Source organism: Bufo gargarizans, chromosome 4 (genome assembly GCF_014858855.1).
Source record: "Bufo gargarizans isolate SCDJY-AF-19 chromosome 4, ASM1485885v1, whole genome shotgun sequence".
Classification (NCBI taxonomy): Eukaryota; Metazoa; Chordata; class Amphibia; order Anura; family Bufonidae; genus Bufo; species Bufo gargarizans.
Window position 1 is genome coordinate 257,629,184 of NC_058083.1, and position 23,145 is coordinate 257,652,328.

The 23,145-nt window shown below is 41.9% G+C and overlaps 1 protein-coding gene across 1 annotated transcript in view; it reads right to left on the bottom strand.

Moving 5' to 3' along the window:
• Nucleotides 1-23,145, bottom strand: part of ASCC3 (activating signal cointegrator 1 complex subunit 3) — a 670,136-nt gene that overhangs the window by 79,205 nt on the left and 567,786 nt on the right. Inside the window, exon 35 of the mRNA XM_044289192.1 lies at nt 13,792-13,903. Within this exon, the coding sequence (XP_044145127.1) occupies nt 13,792-13,903 (112 nt within the window). The remainder of the gene's footprint in view (nt 1-13,791; nt 13,904-23,145) is intronic.

Below are 23,145 nucleotides of genomic sequence, written 5' to 3' on the forward strand. Positions count from 1 at the left end.
AAAATAAACTCATGAAACAGGCATGGACAAAAATGATGGTACCCCTAGAAAACACAGAACATAATGTGACCAAAGGGACATGTTAATTCAAGGTGTGTCCACTAATTAGCATCACAGGTGTCTACAACCTTGTAATCAGCCATTGGGCCTATATATATGGCTCCAGGTAATCACTGTGTTGTTTGGTGATATGGTGTGTACCACACTCGACATGGACCAGAGGAAGCAAAGGAAAGAGCTGTCTCAAGAGATCAGAAAGAAAATTATAGACAAGCATGTTAAAGGTAAAGGCTATAAGACCATCTCCAAGCAACTAGATGTTCCTGTGAGTACAGTTGCACATATTATTCATAAGTTTAAGATCCATGGGACTGTAGCCAACCTCCCTGGACGTGGCCGCAGGAGGAAAATTGATGACAAATCTAAGAGACGGATAATCCGAATGGTAACAAAAGAGCCTAGAAAGACTTCTAAAGAGATTCAAGGTGAACTTCATGCTCAAGGAACATCAGTGTCAGATCGCACCATCCGTCGTTGTTTGAGCCAAAGTGGACTACATGGGAGACGACCAAGGAGGACACCATTGTTGAAAACGAATCATAAAAAAGCAAGACTGGAATATGCCAAACTACATGTTGACAAGCCACAAAGCTTCTGGGAGAATGTCCTGTGGACAGATGAGACAAAAATCGAAGTTTTTGCCAAGGCACATCAGCTGTATGTTCACAGACGAAAAAATGAAGCATATCAAGAAAAGAACACTGTCCCTACTGTGAAACATGGAGGAGGCTCTGTTATGTTTTGGGGCTGCTTTGCTGCGTCTGGCACAGGGTGTCTTGAATCTGTGCAGGGTACAATGAAATCTCAAGACTATCAAGGAATTCTAGAGAGAAATGTACTAGCCAGTGTCAGAAAGCTTGGTCTCAGTCGCAGGTCATGGGTCTTGCAACAGGACAATGACCCAAAACACACCGCTAAAAACACCCAAGAATGGCTAAGAGGAAAAAATTGGACTATTCTAAAGTGGCCTTCTATGAGCCCTGACCTCAATCCTATTGAGCATCTTTGGAATGAGCTGAAACATGCAGTCTGGAAAAGGCACCCTTCAAACCGGACACAACTGGAGCAGTTTGCTCATGAGGAGTGGGCCAAAATACCTGCTGAGAGGTGCAGATGTCTCATTGACAGTTACAGGAAGCGTTTGATTGCAGTGATTGCCTCAAAAGGTTGCGCAACAAAATATTAAGTTAGGGGTACCATCATTTTTGTCCATGCCTGTTTCATGAGTTTATTTTTTTACATAATTCTGTTGAAGCATGGTTGAAAAACAATGTCTGACTTTCATTGGTTAACATTTATAGAATTTTAATTTATTATTACTTTTGTCAGATTAAAGTTATTTCTGTGACCATTGTGACTTTTTCTTTCATTGACCAAAGGGTACCAACAATTTTGTCCACGTCTGTATATACGACTATATTTTTGGTCTGCGTCTGATCCACAATTTATGCGGTATGCATGTCGCCCGTTAATTTTATTGGGTCCAAATAAAAATTGCTGCGTGCACACATGCACTGTTTTTCTCGGATATGCAGTTTGCGAACAGCAAAATACATACAAACCCATGCATGAGGCCTCACTGAGTGACAATAGCTGCCCTTAACAGCTGCCCTAAACCCAGGAAAATTGCCCTTTTTAAAATGAAGATTTTTTTTTTTACAGTTTAGGGAGAAGATAATTATATAGTGGTCATGATTACCAAGTGTTTCATGATCAGTGAAAGTCCCAACAAGATCTGCATTGTTAAAAATTACCAGATACAGCAGAGCATCACCCCTAGTAGGAGCATCTACAAACTGTCCCATAAAGAGGACATGCAGCAAGTTTAGGAATTTTATCCGCTTTGCAGTTGAGGCAGAATCATGACGCCAATCAGTCAATATCCTTGATGTTAAAATGTCCCTTTATGGCCACTGTACCCCTCTGTGCAGCCCACTCTATTTAGTTATACAGCAAAACTTCTATCTCCTCAGTGATTTTGAGGGTATTATTTTCTGAGTGTCTGTTTTCCTTTGTAATTCTACCCATATGATTTTAATATTCTCACCCACAATTTCTCTTTCACACTCGCCTTCATATTACTCCTAACATACACACACACACTATACTTTCTTTCCTACATGCCCTGTCTTTCCTAAGTGTAAAAACCAATAACAGCCCAGGCATGCGAAACGTCCGGCCATGTCTCAGCCAAACCAACTACATCTATGTGGACTGCAGCTCTCCAATTTTGCTTGCTAGACTTCTGGCTTTTGTGAAAATAAAAACATTTTAAGTAATAATTTACTTTCTGTCTCACAACAGGATGCTATTACACTCCAAGTGCAGGCCCTCCTGCAGAATGGGGCAATCAAAATCACTACCTCTCCCTGTAACACGCCCCTTTACCCAGCTGTGTCTCCCCAAAGTTGTCTTCCTAGGTCATTGTATCTCTCAAAGTAGAAAGCACCTAAATGATGCCAGGAAAAAGGCCATCCCGGACACTCCTCATCAACTGCGAACCTGTCTGGGACTTATCTCCTACTGCAAACCCTGGATCCCTGATGCTTCAGTCCTAATGCAGCCCCTATATGAGTGCAATCCCCACAATGCTACTACTCCTTTCCAGATGACAATGGAGGCCGGAGAAGCCTTTCAGACATTGAAGGCTGCCATTGCATCTGCCCCTGCTCTTGGCATCCCCAACTACAACCTTCCTTTCCGACTGTATATCATGAAACGTCAGGGCCACGCAACTGGAGTCCTTACTAAAACTCATGGTGGCTGAAAGAGACCCCTGGGTTACTATTCTAAGAACCTTGACCCTGTAGCCAGAACCGCCCCTTCCTGTTTTAGAGCTGTCCATGTCCATGCTGCCAGCTCTCTTCTGGACGTCACATCTGACATTGTGCTTGGTCACCCTCTCACTATTCTGGCTCCCCATGACATTTCTGCCATCCTCCAGCAGACTCAAACTAAACACCTCACTGCACAGCGCCACCTCCGGCTCCAATGTAGTCTGTTCCTGCCAGATAATGTCACCATTCAGAGATGCCACATCCTCAAACCTGTTGCACTCCTTCCTCTTCCAAGGGGGGAGTACACTGGAGATTCTGAAGATTTTATTGATCTACATGCTGAAGAGGATCTTCAGGAAGATGAACTATGAGCCTCAACAGACTATCTTTACAAGGAACAAGATCATGATTACATCACAATGATGGAAGCTGAAGTAGGGACACCACCATCAGTCAAAGACACTCCTCTGACAAACCAACATTGGACTCTCTTTGTGGACGGCTTAAGGTATGCAGATGACAAAGGGAAATTCCATACAGGCATTGCAGTCACTAGTGAGCTGTGTGCAAGACAATTGCGCACAGACCAGTCAGCACAGGAGGCTGAACTCATTGCCCTCACTGAAGCCTGCCTCATGGCAAAAGACTCTAGATATGCCTTTGGAGTGGTTAATGACTTCAGAGTAATATGGAAAGCCTGGGATTACATCACAGCCGCAGGAACCCCAATCAAGAATGCTTCAGCAGTAGCGGCTCTAATGGCAGCAGTACTCCTGTCCACCCAAGTGGCAGTGATCAAGGTAAAGGCCCATACTTGAGCTGACACCGCCATAGGAAATGCCCTAGCTGACCAAGCAGCCAAGAAAGCAGCAGTGGAAGAGAAAAGAGCACAGGAAGACCTGGAACAAAAAGAAGTCACATGGGACCTACTGAAACAAATGCAGAAACAGGCCACTCCCATGGAAAAGGAAACCTGGTTGAAAGAGTCAGCCCTCGAAGAAGAATCTGGACTCTGGACACAAGGAAAGAGTGTGCCTACCTAGAGCCCTCTATCCCTTAAAAGCCTCAGTGGTCCATGGGCCCACCCACCAATCAAAAACCATCATTAAAAAAAAGAAATAATTGACAAAATATGGGTGGCCCCAGGAATCACCCCGATCCTAGTAAGACATACCCAGTCTTGCCTCATTTGTGCCGAGTGCAACCCAGGCAGGACTAAACCCACGCCCACCAAGTGCCTTTTCAGAGCTCTGTACCCATTCCAAAGGATCCAAATCGACCACATCCAGATGCCAATGTGCCAAGGGTTTCAATATGGGCTAGTAGTGATACTACTTGTTCTCTGGGCGGCCAGAAGCCTACCCTGTCCACCACCATGGCTAAGAAACTAATGCAGGAAACTGTTTGTACGTGAGGTCACAGAGTGATTAGGGCCCAGCATTCACTGCTAGTCTAACTCAAGAGGTCTGGAAGATGGTAGGGTCACACCTAGTGTTTCACACCCCTTACCGACCCCATACGAGATCCTATTTGGGACAGGGCCAAGAATGGGACAGTATTATCCGCAGCAGCTACAAATGCATTATAAATCTGTTGCAAAAACATGTGATAGCATTGAGCAAACAATTGACTAACATATATGCACAAGATCTATCTTCCATTCCAGATCCTGACTCCCCAGAAGGAAGCCACACTCTGAAATCTGGAAAGTGGGTGGTAGTCAAGAAACACGTCAGAAGCACCTTTGAGCTACGATACGAGGGACCCTACCAAGTGCTGTTGACCACCCCAACTTCCGTGAAACTCAAAGGGAGACCCACCTGGATTCACGCCTCACATTGTAAAAGAGTAAAGGCTGTCCTGACGACCCCAGAACAATAAGCCATGAGGATCCACTTACTTATCATGACTTTGACCCATATACTAAGGTAAATCCAGTAAAGACAAGGACAGAGAAGTGCCCTTGCCTGTCGCAGGGTGGGCAGATACCCCATGGCTCATAATAAACAGATCAGAACTCTTGATAGATCATAGCTCTACCCCCTGGCAAGATGGATACTGGGCTAATGTCACATGTTTTCCTAGCTGGACACACTTTTATTGTCTCAAAGTACAAACCAAAGGCATGTCATTTAGTCCACACATACACTCAGGTTGCAATGACTCAAAAACAGACAGCCACGTGCAGTGTATTGGTGTAGAAGCCGTGAACAGAAAAGACCTAACCTGTATCCACCGTACGGTACAGGACCTTATCAGTTAAAAGGATATGAGCTGGCAAAAGGAACAATTAGCCAAATTAATTACCAAATTATTCAATAGCACAGCAGTGGCAGTTCCAGAGGACATGAATTTAGTCTGTGCACACAAAGCGTACAAATGGCTATCCGAGAATGTCACAGGACTGTGCACCATCACCAGGCTTACTCCTGCCACCTTTATAGTACCACACTCTAAAATTGACATAAATGCTATTCCTAAACACACCTTGTACCGTAGGGCCGAAGAGAACACACCCAGACCAAACGGCAAGACACACGTTGTAGAAATGAGCATTCCCAATAAAGTTCTCAGTAACCTTTTCATATATCCCATGATAGTGCAGATGTGGGATCATTTGGGTGTAGCAACTGATTATCTAGATGATCAAATATGGGAAGTGATGAGACTTATGAATACCTCGAACATCATGCAGAACCAGTTAATCGTTGTCACCAACCAACACACATTAGTTCTAGACTATGTTACAACTAAAGATGGAGGTATGTGCCAGGCTCTGGGACCTGCTTGTTGCCATTACATAGACCCGCAGGGTAATTTGCAAGTTAAGGTGGGTCTAGAGAAAATGGCGGATCTAAGGGATAAATGGCTGGCTTCCTTAACCCAGTCAACTGGTTCAAAGGTATTGGGGGTTGGCTCATGGGAATTGCCCAAGGAATATTACAAGTAGCCCTAATACTATTGGTGATAAACATGGTAATTAAGCTTGTTCTTACTTGTGTGACCCGTCTTTCAAAAAGAATTAAGAAAACTGATGAGCAACCTAGCATGCTTCTCTACGATGAGGAAGAACAAACGGAAACGCCATTCAACACTGTCCCCCCTCCCAGCTATGATGCCGTGCAGAGATAGGGTAAGATGAATCCTGGGGTACTACCATAAGCCCTGAAACTGGGAGCTTATCTATCAGAGGTAAGTTGTCGCCACTGTAGGTGAAGAGGATACGAAGGGTATGCCCAGTGGATTCGTTAGGTAGGGATAGCCTACAATCAAGTTTCTAAGGGGGGACTGTTATGGACTACTGAAACAGTATGGATACTTGCGTGTTCTATATACGCTGCTCAGCCACCGCTTAGCAGAAAAATCCTGCTTTCTGAATGTACCAGGCGCACACAGCTTTTCCACTATCTTGAGATGAGAGGGTGGAAGGAGCACATTCAAGGTCCTCGGTACAGTGAGGGGGTTGCGGACCTGCGCTATGAAGCTGATATCTTAAGTCAGCCTGATGGAAAAGAAGTGTAAGATTGACCCATTAAATGTTTGCTATTATTTCTCAGTAACCAATAAAAATGCACCACATTTAGTCACCTCCCACCGAGGGGTATATTCTCTGTGTACACTGACAATAAACTAGAGATTTTGCTTTGACCCCAGCGTGTGTGTCTTTGCTTAATTTCTCTGTGCAATACAGTATCTACAAATTTGGAGCAGTACATCAACCTACCTGGTATCTTGACCAGATCCAAAACACTCTTTCTGACACACTTGCATCATCACCCATCTTGATAATTTTGCTTGGGAGCACAGTGACAGGAGCTGTCTTCCTTTTCTGGGAACCAATTCTACCCCCTGGCTACATTAACCAAGTTGCTTACTGGCTCCTTGTGACTCTTATCTCCATCCACTATCTCTATCCCACTAACTGATTGCTTAGTGAGTTATGCTCCTCTCAAGATTTTCAATTGTCCTCATTGTTGCATTTTCTCCTCCAGATCTCTAATATGAGTTTTCAGGTAGGCAATATGCTCGAAATAACACTGTGCTACACACTCTGGACTTCCTGCTGCAGCTGTAGATACATCTGGCAAATTGTGGACTGAAGAAAACCTCCAATCTGGCTAACTATTCTCCAAGTTACAACAGAGAGCAGTTATGGTTGTACTTACAGGTACTTACTCCTGCTTTTAACTCCTGAGTTATACGAGTACCTGCACACAAGAGCAGAGTTCAAAATAGAGAGTCCATGTGGATTTCTGTGTGTTTCTGCAATCCTCCCCCTCCCCCCAAAAAGTCCATTATGGAAGCACGCATTAGTATGCAGTATGCACAGGGAGAGGCGAGTAAAGCGCTGCTAGTTGTGGCTTTACTCACCACTCCCTGGTCTTCTCCAGGCCCACGCTGCATTGTCCTGACTGTGTACAGACAGGGCAGTCTTTAACAAGGGGCAAAAGGGGCAGCTGCCCAGGGCCCAGTTGCTCCTGGGGGGCCCAAGGCAGCTGCCTCTTGAGCCTGAGTATCAGGCTATCAGCTACACAGGGGGTGCTGCCATGCCATGCCTGCCTGCCGGCACTCCAGGCAGTGTACTTTGAGAGCTGCGATTTTCTAGGACCTTAGATGACATCATCACCATGCGACCAGTAACCAATTACTGGTCACATGGCTATGATGTCATCACAGGCCCTGTCTGTTGCTGCAGGAGAATTTTCCCATAATTGTGGAGCTTTTTTTGAGACGATTACATCAGGAAAAGGTGACAGGGGCTGTAATGCTAATGTAATGTAAGCTACTGTATAGTGGGGTGCTATATTGTTCTACTGTGTGCTATGGGGGTGCTGTACACTGTATATTGTGGGGGTGCTTTATACTCTGGGGGGCTGTATATTTTGGGGGGCTGTATAGTGTATACTTTGGGGTGCTGTATACTGTGAGGTGCGGTATTCTGTATAGTTTGGGGTGCTGTATACTGTTGGTGCTGTATATTGTGGAGTACTATACTGCTGTGCTGTATAGTGTGGGGTGCTGTATAGTATAGTTTGGGGTGCTGTATACTGTGAGGTGCTGTATATTGTGGGGTGCTCTACTGTATACTGTGAGGTGTTGTATACTGTATAGTGTGGGGTGCTATACTGCATAGTGTGGGGTGCTGTATACTCTGGGGTGCACTGTAACGCTAGGGTGAGCCCAGAGCACTGATCCTGATCCTGAGCCGCTGGAGTCTTCAGAACTGGAAGTATTTATATCACTGTACTCTACCAGGTGTGTGGATTTTGTTTTTGTGTGTGTGTGTGTTGTGGTGGAGGCCGTGATTGCATGCTAGGGTGTGGGAAGGCGGGATCCAGGGGGCCCAAGTAAATTTTTGCTCTGGGTCTAATCAATATTAAAGACGGCCCTGTGTACAGAGTCAGAACGTAGTGCACATACTATGACCCGTGCAACATCATGTCATAGGTATCATGGGCCAGAGAAGAACAGGGAGGACAGAATGCAGGAAGAGTGGCTGGATGTGCAGAGTGGCTGGTCCGGAGAGGTAAGGGTACTTTCACACTAGCGTTTTTCTTTTCCGGCATAGAGTTCCGTCCTAGGGGCTCTTTACTGGGAAATAACTGATCAGTTTTATTCCTATGCATTCTGAATGGAGAGCAATCCGTTCAGGATGCATCAGGATGTCTTCAGTTCAGTTTTTTTGACTATTCAGGACAGAGATAAAACTGCAGCATGCTCCGAATTTATCTCCGGTCAAAAAACCCGAACACTTGCCTGAATGCCATAGGAATGTATTAGTGCTGGATCCGGCATTCAAAAGACCGGAATGCCGGATCCGTCCTTCCAGTCTGCGCATGCGCAGACAGAAAAAAAATGTGAAAAAAATAAATAAATGCCAGATCCGTTTTTCCGGATGACACCGGAAAGACGGATCCGGCATTTCAATGCATTTGTAAAACGGATCACGATCCTGATCTGTCTTACAAATGCCATCAGTTGGCATACGTTTTGCCGGATCACTCTGCTGCAACTGTGAAAGTAGCCCAAGTTCAATTACTGCAGTCATTTTTGGCCTGATCTGAGGTCTTATATGGGGGTCTGATCTAATGTCTGATGAAGATTGTGGATGTAATGAAAAATATATATTTTTTTTATTTCACTCTTCTAAAACCTAGGTGCATCTTATAATCCGTAGGGTTTTATAAAAAATAAAAAATACATGTATTTGTTAATTTGCTCAGTTTTAATTATGAAAGGTTTTGTATGTGCACACTGATACATGTGTGTCCAGTGAAGCATTTCATTAAGATGTGAGCTATTAATTCTAAAATTAATTAAAAATCTTTAGCATTTTTAATCAACTAACGATCTGCTGTGTATGTACAGTGTATAACAAAAGGACAAAAATATTGTCTAACTGTATTTTTATTTAATTATCTCATTACAATATTACATTTATGCTGATATCAAAGCAGGTCTTATACTTTCTTCAGATTTCTGTTTAGAAATCAGGAACGAAAACTGGAGATCAATTCCACTAAAACAAAAAATGCGAGATGCAGTCCTAATCCATTCATGTATTAGGGGAAACTAGACAATATAATGCTCTTAAAGACTAGTTTTGGACCTGAAATTCAGCACCATGAAGACTTTATAACAGTGCCAAATTTTTTTATTCACTTACTGTATTTTTTGCCCTATAAGACGCACCTGCCCCCAAAAAGTGAAGTGGGGGGAAAATGACAGGGCGTCTTATGGGGCGAATGCTGCCATTTAACACTGATGCATCGCGGCCGGCAATGTTTCAGTGGGGAGAGAGGAGGGGCTGGGGGCCGGCAACTGATATTGGAATGGCGGGGCACGGTGCAGTCACTGTATTCTATTATACTGGACCCCGCTCACTGTAGTATTCATATCTAGCGTGTAGGCATGGGTGCTTTGTTAAACTATATCAATTCTTTGCAGCAGTAGAGAAATCCACTGTAGTACTCACTTGAAATTCCCGTAGCAGGCAGGCCGGGCGGCAGCGTAATGTCACTCACTGACGTCACGCGCCTGCTCCTCCCACTTTATGAATGAAGCAGGCGGAGCAGGCTCATGACGTAGTGAGTGATATTACGCTGCTCCCCGGCTTGCCTGCTACAGGAATTTCAAGTGAGTACTACAGTGGATTTCTCTACTGCTGCAAAGAATTGCTATAGTTTAACAAAGCACCCATGCCTACACGCTAGATATGAATACTACAGTGAGCGGGGTCCAGTATAATAGAATACAGTGACTGCACCGGGCCCCGCTGCCATTCCAATATCAGTTGCCGGCCCCCAGCCCCTGTATTGGGGGTCATCCACTATTTACACAGGGACACTGTTATGGGGGGGGATCTGTGGATGACACATATATAGGATAAGATGCTATATATGTGTCATCCACAAATCCCCCATAACAGTGCGTATCCACAGATCCCCATAACAGTGCGTATCCACAGATTCCCCCTAACAGTGCGTATCCACAGATTCCCCCTAACAGTGCGTATCCACAGATTCCCCCTAACAGTGCGTATCCACAGATTCCCCCTAACAGTGCGTATCCACAGATTCCCCCTAACAGTGCGTATCCACAGATTCCCCATAACAGTGCGTATCCACAGATTCCCCATAACAGTGCGTATCCACAGATTCCCCATAACAGTGCGTATCCACAGATTCCCCATAACAGTGCATATCCACAGATTCCCCATAACAGTGCACCATTAGTTCAAAACCCACCAAAAGCACACCTTTTGATTCAAAAAATGTTTCTTCTTATTTTCCTCCTAAAAAAAGCTAAGTGAGCCTTATGGGCAGGTGCGTCTTATAGGGTGAAAAATACGGATAAGCTGGAGGGAAATCAATGCTTGAGGAAATCCATTTCCCTCAATGCTAATGCTGCCACATCTGCCATATCCTTAGGGAAGACTGAACTGTCAATCTGCGCCGTTACAAATTAGAATGTTACTCCCTCATGTTCAAACTTGATCTATTTATTCATGGGAAGTTTCAGTGGTCAAAGATAAGACTGGGAAGTACCAAAGCTGCCGTTAGAGAACTGTGTGATCCATTTTAAGGAGAGCACACAATGTGGGCTTTATACTTACGCAACATTAATCTTTAATGGTCAAAGCTGGACTGTATTTTCAAATTTCCTAATAGCTTCTTAAGAACTTTCCATAATAACAAAATATTTTCAAAGTTTTCACTTGCTTTCTCGTGTATGGCTGGCTGCCTTGTGCTATATGACAGTTTAACACCTTTGCAGGCTTCATATTCTGCAGCACAAATTGCCTATCTTTAATTTGTACCTCTGAGACATTTAACACTCCCCATTATATCTCTCTGTGGAACTACCAGTACTGTACTGCGTGCGGTCTTCAGATGCTCCTAATTAGGCACGGACTACCACATATGCCTCTCGCGGCACTTGGTTTGGAAGAAAATAAGAGTTTCAACCAATAAAACTTGAAGAGTTGAAAGGAAAAAGTCAAGTTCTAATACAAAGCATAGTCTTTAACTACTAGAACCTCATCACCCCCATACTATTATAAAAAAAAAGGCTACATTAATGTAACTATTAGAAAGGAAAGAATATGCTCTTTAATAAGAATTCAAAAAAATTATGCAACACATGGACGGTGACAAATAGTCATTATGAACAACAACCTCCAATTAAAGCACCCAAGTCAAAATGTGCGATCGAAAGAGAGAATTCTATCTCTATCACCTACCATAAAACGTGAGTTTCACACGTGAATAGTAATACACTGCTGTCTATTAGGTTTCACAAAATACTATGTTGATAACTGATAAGTTTTAGTTTATCTGCCCGATTCTGCCATAATAGAGCCAAGTTAGAGAGAACATTTTCCGATACATTTCCCCTATTCTGTGCTCTAGTCCTGTGGTTCTCAATTTTCACCCTGAAGACCTGCATCAACACTTGGAAACAGTCACTTGATGACTTTTTTAATCTTCCTACAAATGTGTTCATTCTATTAAAACACTAAAATAATTAAAAAAAAAAGACTCAATATGACTGCAACAGAAAACAGAATTCTGGGTGATTCTATCTGGTGAAAAGATATATTGTTGTAAAGTTTCCTTAATAAAGTTGCACCTGTGGGGTTATTATGCCCACATAGGGAGATTTAGAGTAACATTTCTTTCAAATATTTTTTGGGCATTTATAAATTGTTAGATGTGTAACTGTAGTTTCAGCCTATTTTTCATATAACATAGAGACAGGGATGTTAAACATTTTTGTAATATACTTCAAAAGGGAAAGTGTTTCTTTGGGCTAGAAAACAGGGTGTAAAGAGTCTTCTTAGCAAGGCTCCTAATGTGTTGATAAGGCTCCATTTACACGTAAGCAAATGGGTCCGCATCCGTTCCGCAATTTTGTGGACCCATTTATTCTCTATATTTCCGTGACCTTTCGGGCCGCGGTTCAGCAAAAAATAGAACATGTCCTATTCTTGTCCGCAATTACATGGTGCCACATGTAAAGGAGCTGAAACTCCTAAACCCTTCATCCAATTTTAATGTGGATCTCCTCGAATGAAAGCTAAAAGTCTGGCTTATATGTCCATATCCATTATATAACTATAACTTGAATACGTTTTAGTAAACAGGTAATAAAAACAAAAATGTGTCAGTGTCCGAATATATATGGACCTAACTGTAGCTTTTTAAGATGCCAGAGAATAAAATGTTTTGTTGGAGGCCTTGTTTAACATTTTGGAGATTGACTTGAGCTGAATTTCTAAGTCATTAAATGCTGACTCTCCAACTGACACAGAGACAGATTTATGCCTAAATTGTCCCAACAGAATCTTATGTGTGGACACTCTCACAGGAATAAACAGAGAAACGGACTTGCCGTCCACACAATGGACGCGCCATTTCAGTTGGAGAGTCAGTGTTATATGACATGACATAGCTGAGAATTAAGTAGATAACTCAAAACTGCAGCCACTGGTAAAAGATTAAAGGGATTCTGTCATGACATTTTAGGCCTATAACCTAAACATATGGCCAGGTCCGTCCAAATAGCATCAATCCGAAACTGACCTTATTAAATGTGCCTGTGACTCTTTTAGCACATAAAACAGGTTTTTATAACCCGTCATTCACCTACCTAATGTGCCCAAGGGGACGTTGCTTCATACAGGGTGCCCGGCTGCAGCCATCTCCGTCTGGTGCCCAGCGCCGCCTTCCCACTAGAAATCGTCGCTCTCCCTTTCAATAGAGCCGCCTTCCTCACCTCAGCGCCGCCTCTCTCACCTCAACACCGCCTCCGAAATAGTCCACTCCCTCAGCCAGATCCCGTGCGGCTGTGAGAGGATGGCTGCAATAGGGCGATCAAGGCTGGTTTGAGAGAAGTGCGCCGGACGACGCCTGCGCACTACGCTCAACGAGGCCGCTGCCAGGAGTCCGCACGGGCGCATCAGGTTAGGGAGCGGCACTCAGGTGAGTTAGGCGGCTCTATTGAAAGGGAGAGCGGCCATTTCTAGTGGGAAGGTGGCGCTGGGCACCAGACGGAGATGGCTGCAGCTGGGCTCTCTGTATGAAGAGACGTCCCCTTGGGCACATTAGGTAGGTGAATGACAGGTTATAAAAACCTGTTTTATGTGCTAATAGAACCACAGGAAGATTTAATAAGTACAGTCTCGGATTCAGGGTATTTGGACAGACCTGGCCATATGTTTAGGTTATAGGGCTAAAATGTCATGACAGACATCCCTTTAACTTCACTACAATTTACATCCTGTACCTTTCTAACAGGACAGAGAATTAAATGTTTTCTAGAGTGCTTCTTTAACATGTTTTGTTTATTTTGGAGATTGAGCTGAATATGCAATCCTAAACTACATGTCTGAAAAATAGTTGTAGAAGGTTTAACAATAAAAACAATGCATGTAAACACAACTGATGGGTACCTCAGCAATCTCTATGCAGTATGAACATTCCAGCTCAGTGAGGGATTTCTCCACAAGATTTGAAAGGAATTTATTCATTGATTCATGTCCAACATCTTCCAAATTGTAGTAGCTAATGATAAAAATATATATACATATTACAATCAGGAAGCAGCAGTAAAGTGATGTTCTGTCACTGTAAATTCAGTCCTAAACAACACTATATAAAAAAAATAAAAAAAAACACAAACAAAAAGAAAATTTACTTGGGATCATAAAGTTGCAAATGTAATTACAGCTCAACAATTAGCACATGGCGGTGTCATGCTAACTGCACTGAATCATCCGCTCATCATGGTTGCCTTGCTGTAAACAGACAGCCTGCCATGTTATCAGCATGTCATTTCATTTAGTTCACAATGAAACCCAGTTTTACAATAATTGACTTGTCAGAAGCTCTAATTTATAAAGCTGGGCTCCGCCAGCCTTCCAGATATTGGTCTCAAGCAGCATACAAGCAGGGTTGAATATTTACAATGCTGTTAACAGGTGCCGAGTTGTTTAATGACTCTAATAGCCAGAAGCGTACTGAGAAAGCCAGCGGGATCACAATTACAGGCTGTTTGAACACAACAATTACTCGTCCCCTGAGAGGTGTGAAAGTCAAAGGCAGTTTCATACTAACAGCATCTAGCACATGGGCTAGACAGTCAAACTTCTATTAGTATTCCAATGGGAGCAAAATAACAAGGCCTTCTGTACCATGAGATATGGAAGAGTAGAAAATGCAAGCAACTTTTGCAAATACAGAAAATGAATTTCTTATTGTATGTAGTAGAGAGGGTTAACGTAGCCTAAAAATCTCATGTCAAAAGATGTGCTTCAGCCACTTCCTAAACAAAAGATCCCAGCAGTCGTGTCTTCATAAATATATATGCTTTATTCCAATCATGTGTCCCAACAACCAGAACGCGTTTCGGCTATATGCCTTCATCAACAGGTTGAGAAAGCCGAAACGCGTCCTGGCTGTTTGGACATATGATGGGAATAAAGCATTTATATTTATGAAGACACAACTGCTGGGATCTTTCATACGGCGTGAGTGGGGTTCGCCCCTTCTCTTGGCAGTGTGTATAAACAAGCGAGTGCCGGCTGGCTTCGTTATAGACTTCCCAAATAAGGTCCGGGGGATAGGTCATAAATATAAGACAAGCGGAAACCTCTTTAATTTATAGGACATCAGGTAAAAGTGCTAAAACCTACAAAAATTGTCAGTCCGCATAGTTACCATGAAAAGTGCTTTACTAAACAATTAATGGGAGACGATTTAAGGAGTAAAAAAAACCCTGGATGAAGTACGCCAAAATGCGTGTTGGGGTTGGAGGCATTCTGGATGGAGATACACTATGGATAACCTTTCGGCTCTTTAATGTTATTATGGCCGCTACCTGCACTTGTGGCATCTTTATAATTATTTTATATATGGTACTGCCATTGTAGTCCCCTCCAGTGATGTCGCCATTTGTTCCTGCACGGCTGTTTTTAACTCCTTACATTGTCTTGATTAATTGTTTAATAAAGCACTTTTCATGATAACTATGCGGACTGGCAATTCTTGTAGGTTTAGTAGTATGTTTGAATGCCGAAGGCATTTTTTTTTTACATTTTTTGCATGGTCATATTATTCCTTTATTAATGATACCACTAACGCTGTTTCACAAAATCAGTGCATACAGTTGCTGGCGGTCAATTTGTGTGGTTGTAGGTATTTAAAGTGGCAGTGCTCTACAGCCATCAAGTAGCCACCACTGCAAAAGACTCAACATGCAACGGCCATGAAACAACTGCCCAAAAGACGCCTATGAACCTTGGAAACCGCAGACCAGATAACTATAAATTTGGATGTGGGCTCCTTCCCGCTGGTGAAACATAGAATTTAGTTCTTCTCTATATTTTTTTTTTTTGGAGTATCAATTTCAGCAAATAAAATAATTTTCACAATCAGTGGTCCCTCAAGTTACAATATTAATTGGTTCCAGGATGACCATTGTAAGTTGAAACCATTACTTCCAAAGCTCAATGGAAAAATGGTAATTGGTTCCAAAGCCCCCAAATATCTCAAACTAAGTGAAAATTAGATTCAAAAGAAAATAAAGATTTAAGAAAAATAAGTAGATAACCAAGACAAAGTAAGTCCTTTCATATAAGAGTCAGGAATATATGCTGAATGCTGCAACTTACATTCTATGATGAGAACATGGGCTTCGTCAGGGTACTTCAGGGAAACACAATGGAGCCTCCCTCACCTGCTTCCAAAGGAGCAGCTCACCGTGGCGGAGGCAGTCGAGATCATTTAATACCGCAGAGGGGCTTGTGTTTACCAGCCCCTCTGGTTGGCTTTGAGACTGAGGAATTGTACGTTGAGTCTGGTTTCAAGTTACAATGGCACAGAAAAGACTGAAAATAGTGTATACTGGGGCCACTTTATCTCGAGGGATCACTTGTATTGTTCTCATATCTTGAAAATTAAATTTTAGTATTTGATTTTCATAAGATATGTGTCTGCAGCAATAGTTTACAAGGTTTCACAAAACATCTTTTTGGGCACTATGGGGGTCATTGATCAAACTGGTGTAAAGTAGATTGCCCATAGAAACCAATCAGTTTCCAGATTTGTTTTCTAAACAAGCTATTCAAAATGAATCTGATTGGTTGCTATGGGCAACTAAGCCAGTTCTAGTTTACACCAGTTTGATAAATGACCCACTACGTGCCTATACTTATACTATAGGTGCATTAGACAGATTCAGAAGACAGTATTTGGGGAAACACTAAAGGTTGATTAATTGATTGTTTTATCCATCACTTAAGAAAAATTAGAGTAAGAATTTTTAATGAAGCGGAAAAATAGGCTTAAGGTAGCAACCTACATAAGTGGCTCAACATGAGTTAGAGATGTATAGATCATAACCTCAAAATTATCCAGGCCAGAATAATGTGCAATATTCCACAAACCTATGAATACCACGTCCTGAATAGTGAGAACCATAGCTGGAAAGACTAACACAATAGATCTGAGCAGTCCAGAAAAATATGATTTGTTGCCTGTATTATTCCATTAAGTGGCAAACATGTCAGCTTTTTCTCACTTGCTCTAAATTGATGTAGCAAGAATTAGAGTGGAGTAGGGACAAAATGCAAATTAAAGATTGATGCCAAAGACCACATTAAATAAATAAATAAATCTCTCCGGCCCGTGAATAAGAATGAGGACCCCCGAATGCATTCTAATAAATCAGTGTGCATGGAGCCAAAGATGCCACATGACAAAGCAAAGATGTCAACAGTATTCTTTTTAATAAGACTATTAAAAATGTGGCAAAGTCACTTTGCAATCATAGAAGAACAAATACCCGATTTCTGTTTTAGCAGATACTTTTTAACCATGTAGGGTAACTGCTTGCTTTTATATTTTTTTGTATCGCTTTATAAAATGCTTAAAATAAATAACAAAAATACCTGTCCAGAGTGTAATATAAAGTCAGCTTAATTTAAAGGGGTTCTCCAGGAATTAATAAAATAAAATAATTGAAAAAGTCTAAATATTACTTTATTATGAACACATTCCTAAAGAGATTTATTATTTATAATGGCTTGTTTTCACTAAAAGACAATCCATAGAGGCAATAAAATGGCCACTGCCCTATTAGCACACACAAAGCCTGTCCTAACTTACAGCTGGATGGGTTAGTTCAAAGGAGGGAGCTCTGGCTATCATGAATTACAATCCTACACACAGCTGATAACATCTTTGATTCTGTGCGTGTAGGAACGAATGAAGTGAAAGTACAGACAGAATGGACAAGACTGCTGCTGTGGGGCTGCTGTAATGTAGCAAAGGAACACGCTGCGCTCATTAATCACATCCCCCACCAGTCTGTCATCTCTGTGCTTTCACCTGTCACAAGAGCTCCAGGTCCAGCACTGAGCTCCCATCTCTACAGCTTCTAGTCCCTGCTGGAAATGCCCTGTCTACCTGACTGTTGGCTAGTCCATGGTTTCAGCAGTCACGTGTGCAAGAATGGAGAATGATCAAGGTCACCATTACCACCACTGACTGTCCGGCAGCAGTGATGTGCATGTAAGTGGCACATCACACTTTTTAATGGCTCCAATTAATGTATCATATCATGTATTATAAAACAGAAAAACAAAACAAAACAAAAAAACACATTCTTTGTGGGGTGAAACTGAAAAGTAACTACAATTCCGCCATGATTTTTTTGATTTGTTCTTATGGTTTTCACTGTGTGCTATAAATCACATGATAACCTAATTTTGTGGGTGAGTACAATTGCAACAATATGCATATTTAGTAGTTTGGATTATGTTTTAGTACTTAAAAAAAAAAGAATCGGCTCATTTATCAAACTGGTGTGAAGTAGAATTGGCTTAGTTACCTATAGCAACCAATCAGAAAAGAGCTGTAAAAAAATTTAAAGGTAGAATCCGATTAGTTGCTATGGGCAACCAAGACAGTTCTACTTTACACCAGTTTGATATATGACCCCCAAAATCCTTTAAACATAAATATTTTTCTTTGCATGAACATATCCTAACTCCCATAATCTCTTTATATTTCCATCTACAGTACTGTGCGAGGGCTACATTTTTGTGGAATGATCTGTAGTTTTAAAGGGTAACATTTTAGGATACATATGACTTTAAAAAAAAATTTAAGGTGATAAAAATTTGGCATTTTTTTCATTACAGCATTCACCATACAAATATATATATATATATATATATATATATTTTACAGTTTGAACATTTTCGGTTGAGGTCAGTGTCGGACTGGGGCTTCTTAGGCCCACCAGAGTAAATTATTCCTGAGGTCCAACCCCTATATTATCAATCAATTTTATTATGTTTTGAACCAAAATAGATGCGGCAATACCAATTAAGTTAATTTTTATTTGTTTATTTTAAAACGTAAAATTGTGAAAGGTGTGTGACTTTAAAAAAACTATATTTTTAAAACTTCTTTAAACTGTACTTTTTAGTCCCCTTAGGGGACTTTGAGATGTGATCTTCTGATTGTTTCTGCCATCGCAACAGTATACTATTTAGTGAAATTTTTACTGGCTGCCTGTCAAGATTGCTATGGCAGTCCTGGGAGCCTTCACAATGCCCAAGGCTGCCATAACAATCAATTAGAACTTTGAGATTTCACTTCCCCTGTTTAACAGCCCAGATGCTGCGGTTGATATTTGACCTTGATATCTAAGGCGTTACATGACTTGTATCTGAGTTATCGCCAATCTTGGTAATTTCTCCTGTAGGATAGCCCGTTGACAGAGGTGTCCATTCTGTCACAAATTCTGTTTAATTCAGTTATAACAATTGAAGACAGAGAAAAGGAGGCTGCGCTCACCTGAGTCCAAACTAAGAGCATGGGCGGTGCCAGGAACAGAGCATTGATCAAATAGAAACAGTTCAAAAAGTCCAGCTCACAGAAATATAAAATGCAGCTTTTACTATTCCAAGATGTAAAATCCAAATCACAAAAAAAAAGGCTATGCGTTTCGGGTCAGATAGTGACCTTATTCATGACAAAGAAAATACTGCAGATTGCAGGTAACAATGTATCCCCCATGCCACCAATCCAAAAGGTTGGGGCGGGGCATACACACCTGCAACCCAACATGAAAAAATAAAAATAAAATTAACAATGATAAGAACGTACTGTAATAATGTAAAATCAGGTTGTGTCTTTTGTTTAACCCCACTGGTGTACGAGTATTCATCTGAAAAACCCAATAAGGCTTCCCTGTTGAGAAGCTTGCGTTTGCGATCACCCTCCGTGCAGGGAGAAAAAACACGCTCCACCCCCTGAACCCGGAGGTTAGAGGTATTAACCCCATGTACTTCTTGCGAAATGAAGACTGGCCGCAGAAAGATTTCTAGTCTGATGAGGTATATCAGATCACCTTTATATTGTAGGTTATAGGCAGGAGATACAATACACAACATAATTGGTATTACAATTAATAGTTTAATATGAAAGACCTGACCATTAGCGATGGACTGTATCTGCCCAGGCCCTGCATGTACTGACAGCATATACAAATGCGATGTCCGCACTTAAAACTATCTGGATGCTGCAACCACATAAGTGGCTTTTCCTTTTTCTCAGTGAATAAACTGGGACTAAGCTTCTGTCCTAATGTTGGAGCCCGACTGCTACACATTTGACCCCACAAGAGGTAACTTGTGACCAATATGGATCAAGTTGTAATAAAGCAAGATTTTTCTTGATTATTTTGCAAATCTGGGGGTACTCACAGCTATATCTAATGGTAAACACTGGCATGTCAGTGTTGCTAGACCCCATGTTGCTATTTTTTGGAGTAGTGAGATTTATTCTTAACCTGAGCTGTGCTAGACGACTGGCTCGTTCTAAAGTTACGCCTAGCTCGTACGAATTCTCCCAGAGGAATATTTTGTTTAACATGAGGGGGATGACATAACGATACTAATAGAATGGTATTGCCTGCAGTATCTTTTTGGTGAGTAGTCGTGGAAATTCTTTTTTGTTGCTGGATCCCTTCCCTTTTAAGGCAAAGATCCAAAAAGACAATGGTTGACACATCATGGTGCAAAGTGAATTGAAGATGACATACTGTATGTTACGGTTGAGGAATATATCAAAATATGGTATGGTCGTCGGGTCACCAGACCATACAGTTGCAAGAAAAAGTATGTGAACCCTTTGGAATGATATGGATTTCTGCACAAATTGGTCATAAAATGTGATCTGATCTTCATCTAAGTCACAACAATAGACAATCAGCAGTCTGCTTAAACTAATAACACACAAAGAATTAAATGTTACCATGTTTTTATTGCACAGACCATGTAAACATTCACAGTGCAGGTGGAAAAGTATGTGAACCCTTGGATTTAATAACTGGTTGAACCTCCTTTGGCAGCAATAACTTCAACCAAACGTTTCCTGTAGTTGGAGATCAGACGTGCACAACGGTCAGGAGTAATTCTTGACCATTCCTCTTTACAGAACTGTTTCAGTTCAGCAATATTCTTGGGATGTCTGGTGTGAATAGCTTTCTTGAGGTCATGCCACAGCATCTCATTCAGGTTGAGGTCAGGACTCTGACTGGGCCCCTCCAGAAGGCGTATTTTCTTCTGCTTAGGCCATTCTGTTGCTGATTTACTTTTATGCTTTGGGTCGTTGTCCTGTTGCAACACCCATCTTCTGTTGAGCTTCAGCTGGTGGACAGGTGGCCTTAAGTTCTCCTGCAAAATGTCTTGATAAACTTGGGAATTCATTTTTCCTTCGATGATAGCAATCCGTCCAGGCCCTGACACAGCAAAGCAGCCCCAGACCATGATGCCCCCACCACCATACTTCACAGTTGGTGCTGTGCCTCTTTTTCTCCACACATAGTCTTGTGTGTTTCTTCCAAACAACTCAACTTTTGTTTCATCTGTCCACAGAATATTTTGCCACTACTGCTGTGTAAATGTGCAGCAATGTTTTAACGTGACAGCAGCGGCTTCCTTCGCGGTATCCCCCATGAAATCCATTCTTGTTTAGTGTTTTACGTATCGTAGATTCGCTAACAGGGATATTAGCATATGCCAGAGACTTTTATAAGTCTTTAGCTCACACTCTAGGATTCTTCTTCACCTCATTGAGCAGTCTGCGCTGTGCTCTTGCAGTCATCTTTACAGGATAGCCACTCCTAGGGAGTGTAGCAGCAGTGCTGAACTTTCTCCATTTATAGACAATTTGTCTTACCGTGGACTAATGAACAGCAAGGCTTTTGGAGATACTTTTATAACCCTTTCCAGCTTTATGCAAGGCAACAATTCTTAATCATAGGTCTTCTGAGAGCTCTTTTGAGTGAGGCACCATTCACATCAGGAAACGCTTCTTGTAAAAAGCAAACCCAGAACTGGTGTTTATTTATAGGGCAGGGCAGCTGTAACCAACACCTCTAATCTCATCTCATTGACTGGACGCCAGTTGGCTGACACCTCACTCCAATTAGCTCTTGGAGATGTCATTAGTCTAGGGGTTCACATACTTTTTCCACCTGCGCTGTGAATGTTTACATGGAGTGTTCAATAAAAACATGGTAACATTTAATTCTTTATTTGTTATTAGTTTAAGCCAGGCATCCTTAAACTGCAAAACTACAACTCCCAGCATGCCCGAACAGCCTACAGGTATCAGCCTACAGCAGGGCATTAAGGGAGTTGTAGTTTTACAACAGCTGGAGGGCCGCAGTTTGAGGATGCCTGGTTTAAGCAGACTGTGACCGTCTATTGTGACTTAGATGAAGATCAGATCACATTTTATGACCAATTTGTGCAGAAATCCATATCATTCCAAAGGGTTCACATACTTTTTCTTGCAACTTTATAAGCATCAAATCATCTTTATAGTGACCATACCATCTTATTGATTGTCTCTAATCATTGCTGTCTGAAAAATACACCAGGCCATAAATATATTCGCCAAGGAGGGCGAGAATTTTGCGCCCATTGAAACTCCTGTTAAATGAAGAAAAAGATGATTATCAAAATGAACAAATGAACGCTTGAAAATCCAATGAAAAATCAGAATATCTTGGCAGGAACCATTTAAAGGCAATAATGGCTCGATAATGTGGGATAACTGTATAAAGCAGTCTACTACAGTCTCTGGTCAAACTTATCCCTGGTTACTTACAGGACACTAAGGCTGTCCTTTTTGTGCTAAATAACTTTCCTTGGACAGCAGACTCAATGTGGATAACAGCAGATGTTACATCGCTTTATACAGTTATCCCACATGATCTAGCCATTATTGCCCTTAAAGAGGACCTTTCACCTAAAAAAAAAAATTAAACTAAGACCATAGCTTAACTTACATGCCCCCATGAAGTCTTGATCGTTTTTTCTTTTTTCAAACTGTGCCCCCGTTTGTCCGCTATGCCCTCCGGAATAATTCCCGCCGTCTATGCTAATGAGCCAGCCTCAAATGGGCTGGCTTTAAAAGTTCTCCTCGGCGTGCCTTCCATCTTCTCCCTGGCACGGAGCGCATCCAATCAGCGCGCTCCGCTCTTAGCCGGATAGACGAAATCGCTCCAGTTCTCTGAAGTCTCGCGAGAACTGGAGCGTCTTCTCCCTGGCTAAGAGCGGAGCGCGCTGATTGGATGCGCTCCGTGCCAGGGAGAAGATAGAAGGCACGCCGAGGAGAACTTTTAAAGCCAGCCCATTTGAGGCTGGCTCATTAGCATAGACGGCGGGAATTATTCCGGAGGGCATAGCGGACAAACGGGGGCACAGTTTGAAAAAAGAAAAAAC